General features: G+C 47.2%; 1 protein-coding gene across 1 annotated transcript in view; it reads left to right on the top strand.

Annotated features, from left to right (window-relative positions):
* Nucleotides 1-1969: 1969 nt before the first annotated feature.
* The window catches only part of COMMD1 (copper metabolism domain containing 1), a 57664-nt gene continuing 54495 nt past the window's right edge, over nt 1970-5138 (top strand). The window contains exon 1 of the mRNA XM_065739389.1: nt 1970-2162. Coding sequence (XP_065595461.1) covers nt 1989-2162 — 174 coding nt within the window. The 5' untranslated portion in view covers nt 1970-1988. The remainder of the gene's footprint in view (nt 2163-5138) is intronic.

Genomic DNA, 5138 nt, shown 5'->3' with positions numbered 1-5138 from the left:
GCACCATTTTTTTCTCAGTTGTTTATACCTGGGTTGCACAAGATGATATTGTGGTGAGATGCTGAACGTTACCTCCTGGTGAGGTGACCTGAAGCAGTAGACCTAATTTCTCTCAGTAGTGCTTTATATGCTTGGGGAATGTTTTTCTGAGTGAGCCTGAACTTCTGCACGTATCACAGTGGTGTGCAAAGTGCACCTGTTCCTTGTCAGCACTTCTCAACTTTCTGCATCATCTTCAGGCACAGTCTTTTCTGTCTCGATCACAACTGTTGAGCTGTTTTGATTCAGGTTTTTCCTTCTAAAGATAAAACAGATGTGATCATGAAATGGGAGAAGAGGTGGAGAACATCTGCACAGCTTACTGGCATTGTGTTGAATAGAACTGCATCCCAGTGCATTTCAGGACTGGGAAGCATTTGTTTTCTTTAACCATTTAATAATAGCAGACGGAGCTTCAAGTGCTGTAAGGTTGGGAGCTGACTTCTTTCTGTCAGTCTTTTTGAAGCTACATTTTCTGGGAACTAGGAAGTGAAGGTAGGTAATCTGGTTATCTGTATAATTCCATCAGTCAAATCAAACTCTTTACTGCTGATACTCCTTACAGTGACTGCATCCAGAAAAGCTTTTCTTTGTCATTTCTGTAAAGAAAAAAAAGCTTTGAAGAGGGTTTGAAAGTGTATAAGAACAAAAAATGAGAAACAATAAGTTAAAGGTATTTTATCTGCAGCTTCTTTTTGTAAGAGAACTTACCCCAGCATCAAAATGGAGGTGATATGAAATGTGTAGCCACTTACTTGGGTTTCCATTGTTCTAGTTTATCAGCATTTGTTCCTTGTGGCTCCTTTTAGAAAATGTGAGTCCCCCTTTTTAGCTGTAAATAAGCTCAGGAAGGGATGTGTATACAGTTTTGATCACTTGAGCTTCTATACCGGCCACCCCTGTAGTGTGTGGGATGCTCCTGGCAGTTCAGGTGATTGCTGTGTGCTCTGAAGGTGTGTGACAATGGCAGCTAGTCACAGCTTTAGCTTGCTCATAGATTGCCTTGCAATAATGGCATCTACAGCTGCTTATGGGAGCTGGAAGTGGGGAGCATTTAATGGAACCCTCTGTCAGAGCAGGCAGCTGAAAAGCTGGCAGTAGGTACTGCCCTGATACAAGTTGGGGAGAGGCTGTTTGATAGCCCTGGGAGGGTTTTGTGCTCCTGTGCCTCCACCTGCCTTCTCAGCAGGTGCCTTCTCAGCAGGTCCCCTCTCACCCACCTGGAGTGGGCTGCATCTGCTGGGTTGGCAAGGATGGATGCTGTGGTGCTGCTTCCCATGTGCTAAGGCCAGCTGGCAAGGAGCTTCAATGACTAAATGCAACACTGGTCTTCTGTAGAAGAAAGGATACCCTGCTGAGGTTTTGGAGTTTTAGCAGGTGAGTGAACTGCTTAGGCAGTATCAGGAATGTTCTTTTTCCTTATGTTTCTGGTTGTTTGGGGGAAATCTGTAGACAATGTATCTCATTCTCCAAATCTGCATAGCCAGGAATTGTTGCTGCTGCCTGGAAGAGGCGTGGAAGCGATGGCAGCAGCTCAGAGCAGCAAAAGGACGATGTACGAAGGCACCTGGGCTATCGCTGCCGCTGTTACTGACATGTGAGCGGTTACTCTGGCTCATGAGCCCGCAGAGCTCCCGGCAGTTCATTTCACTGAAACCAGCTGCATCTCCTGTGTTCTCAGTTGCTTTCGAGTTTTGAAAGATGCTGCTTAATCTAAGTACCGCTGGAGAGAATGGGCGGATTTAACAACTGTCCAAACAGATGGAGGAAAATGGCTATGATACCACAACGAGCAGGAGCAATCTTGCTGTAGACACGGCCCCCCTTTGTGCTTGTCTGTACCCAAACGTTTTAATATTCACGCCCTCAGGCAGGCCCTGGCCTCGCCTTCCGAGCAGGGCGGCCCTTCCCGAGGCGGGGACTGTGAGGCGCCGGGCCGCCCCTCCAACATGGCGGCGGCCGAGGGCGGCAAGGCGCTGAGCGCGCTGTTGGGCGGCATGGCGCAGGCCGCCTACTACGGCAAGGCCGACATCACGGAGGAGCTGCTGCGCGGGCAGCTCTACCCTGAGGCGGCGCCGGAGGAGTTCCGCGCCCTGCGCGCCAAGATGGGCGGCCTGCTGCAGGTAGCGGCGGGCGGGGCCGGGAGGGCGAGCGCGACTCCGCTTGGGCGTCCTTAGCGCCCGGGCCCGGCGTGCGGACGGACTGCCCTATTGCTTTGCTTTCGCGTGCCTCACTGAGGAGCAAAGATCCTCTGTGTAGTCCATGTGGAAAAGGCTCCTTGTTCTTGCCTCACGTTAAGGGGATGAGCGCTCCCTCGTTCCTTTGAGGTTTTCCCTGATCTGTGTGCGTTCTGTCAGGTCGTTACAAGCAGGGAGCTTCGTTGCCCTTGTGTCTGTTTGAGGCTGTGGTGCTCAGTGTCCTCTGGTAGCAATCAGAAGGCAGCATTGTAAATCAGCCACTTGCTTGTGTCAGGGCTCGCTGAAGGCGAAGCACTTCCACGTGCCGACACATATCCCGTGTGTGCAAAGCACGGTGACCTCTGACGCGTGCGAAAACGAGGTGAATAAGGAGCACAGAGCACATGGCATTTGCTGCAGCAATGAGTATTTAAGTGCCCCTTCCCCCCACTGTCCCGGTTTCCTTCTTTATGCGAGCTGTCTTTACGATCCGTTTCTTCTCTCTCCATAGAACTGCGGGTATTTATCGTAACCCGACCTCTTCCTGAGGTGCCTGATTTATTTTGTCATGTAACCTTACTACTTTTGTCCCTAGCTGTGTGAGCTTTTTAAAGAAATCTTAATTTATCGCATGGAATTTCCTAGCAGGTAGAACGGAGCTGCAGGAGGCCTGGCCTTGGACTATTGTAGCATCTCAATGTTTTACTCTCTGCTTGCATGTTCCCGGCCTCCTTATCCCATCAGACTTCAGAGCATTGAGAAGATCAGCTCCTGGACATTGTCACCCCCAGCTTTTTTGGCTTTCAAAGACCTCACCCTGATAAAAACACCGAATTTGTCTCTTCCTGATGCTGAGTGAGTTCCTGTGGTAGCAGTTTTTCCTTTACAGCATTTCCACTTTTTTCCTTGTGGTGGCAGCAGGCTGCTGGGATTGCTGTGCGTGCTCGCTGTTGTGCTGGTCCTGGCTCGCTGCTGTGCTTCAGAACGAGCTGTACGTTGGCTAAATGACAACACAGACTCAGCGTGAAGAGTCAAAATATGTTATTGTATTCGGTTATTAGCGTATATTTCGCAAATACTGAGCGTGTTACCATCTGTAATAGCTACACCAGTATGTTGCTGGTGAAATATTAATCAGACTGTACATAAGGAGTATGTGACAAGCAAGTGTTTAGTATGTGATGTATGAAATGCATCCATACTGTGTGTACGTGGCATAGCATTCTCTAGCCCTCTTCCTTGTCTTGTTTTCTCTAGCAATACTGCTGATGCTTGTACCAGCTTTTCCAGTGACTGTGATGTTTCATCTCACTGTTATTCAGCCACGAGGCTGACAGTGCCATAGCAGTGTGGCTCTGCAGTGCTGCTAGCATTCAGTTTATTCAAGGCCTGCGTTGAAGCTACTGGCCTTCATAAAATGGGCTGCCCTTATATGACAGATCAGAGCAGAAATACGGCTGTAAAATTTACTCGCTCATGAAAGGAGAAGGCCTTTGTATCTTCTTCAGGATTTCTATTGGCAGCTGTTGGTGGGAGGGGGAAGAAAACACAACCTTCTTGCATCTTCTAATCTGGCAAAAAAGCTGTCATTTTTCCTCTCTCACTAACTTCGGAACCTTCAAATATGTGGGCTTGGCCATGGACTCCTGTTACTGAGAGCTTTATAGTTATTGTGCAAGTCTGAGCTCCCACAAGGCTCTGGGGCGGAGCAGCCTCAGTGCAAAGACTGAGATAAAACAATTTGGGAATGCTGATGGGAAAGACAACTTGCTTTCTGATGGTTAGAATTGCTGTTGTGTCTATATCTACCGAGAAGGAGAGATCACGGGGCATACTCGTTCTTACCAATTCTGATCCATTCTACCCAAATTAGCTTGGTACGTAGTTTCAAACTGCTCATTCTTGTGGTTGTGTTTATTTTGAACAACTTACTTTGTTACTGGGCTAGGCAAAAATGTGCTAACAATAACTTTGCATAGAGTTTTGTGCAGGAGGGAAGATATATCTACTGTGTCGTAACTGGACATGCATGAGAAAATGATGAACTAACGTGGGTTCCTCCCATGTTAGTTATTTTTGCTTGCAGTATGTGTTTATGTAGTTGGTTCAGATAAGGGCTGGTGCAGCTGCCAGTTGCAGGAAGAAAGCTGAAGTGGAGAGTTCTTTGAAAGAAGGAATTGTAGTGAAGGGCTGGCTGCAGGCTGGAGGACTCTTGAAGCAGCAGCATGGTGCTTCACTGCCTGGAGCAGCAATTCTCTACTTGTATGCACCAGTTGATAAGTGCAGTATACTCTCATCGTTTTGGATTTTTTTTTAGTATTCATCGCTTTCAGTTTCTCTGATTGTAAAACTCAGTGGTTTATTAAGTGTAAACCTTTCACATTCTGTTTTCATTACTATTTTAATTGCTGAAGCGACATTTAGAAGGCAACACTTTTGCTGGGTGCTACAGGATGCAGAGGTGATGGAGTTCTGTACTGCGAGCAGACTTCTACAAATTGGGCTGTCATTCAGACAAAGTGGGGTGAGCAGCAATACTCCCCTCCACCTGGGAATAATAACCTTTTTAGCACTCCTGCTGCTGGGCACTGATGACTGCAATTACCGAGGGCAGGCAGAAATGACAACTCCGGTATAGCATTGTTCATTTAAGCAGTAGTATCTTCTGTAACTCAAGGTTTGAGACAGGTGAAAGATCACTTCCTAATGAGACCAATTCTAGACTCATTTCATTTGATACTGTGAAGTATTGATGTACCATAAATGTGCAATTTCACTGGGAATCATGTACTTCATTTTTAATGGTTTACTTGACCTATTGGTTTTATCTATCATCCTCATAGAATCATAGAATGGCTTGTGTTGGAAGAGATCTCCACGATCATCAGGTTCCACCTCCCCTGCTGCGGGAAGGGTTGCCAA

This window comes from Cyrtonyx montezumae, unplaced genomic scaffold, assembly GCF_038088225.1.
Source record: "Cyrtonyx montezumae isolate F1298 unplaced genomic scaffold, pur_monq_1.0 scaffold_24, whole genome shotgun sequence".
Classification (NCBI taxonomy): Eukaryota; Metazoa; Chordata; class Aves; order Galliformes; family Odontophoridae; genus Cyrtonyx; species Cyrtonyx montezumae.
Note: the sequence above shows the minus strand (reverse complement) of the source record. Positions and strands in the feature narration are given on the sequence as shown.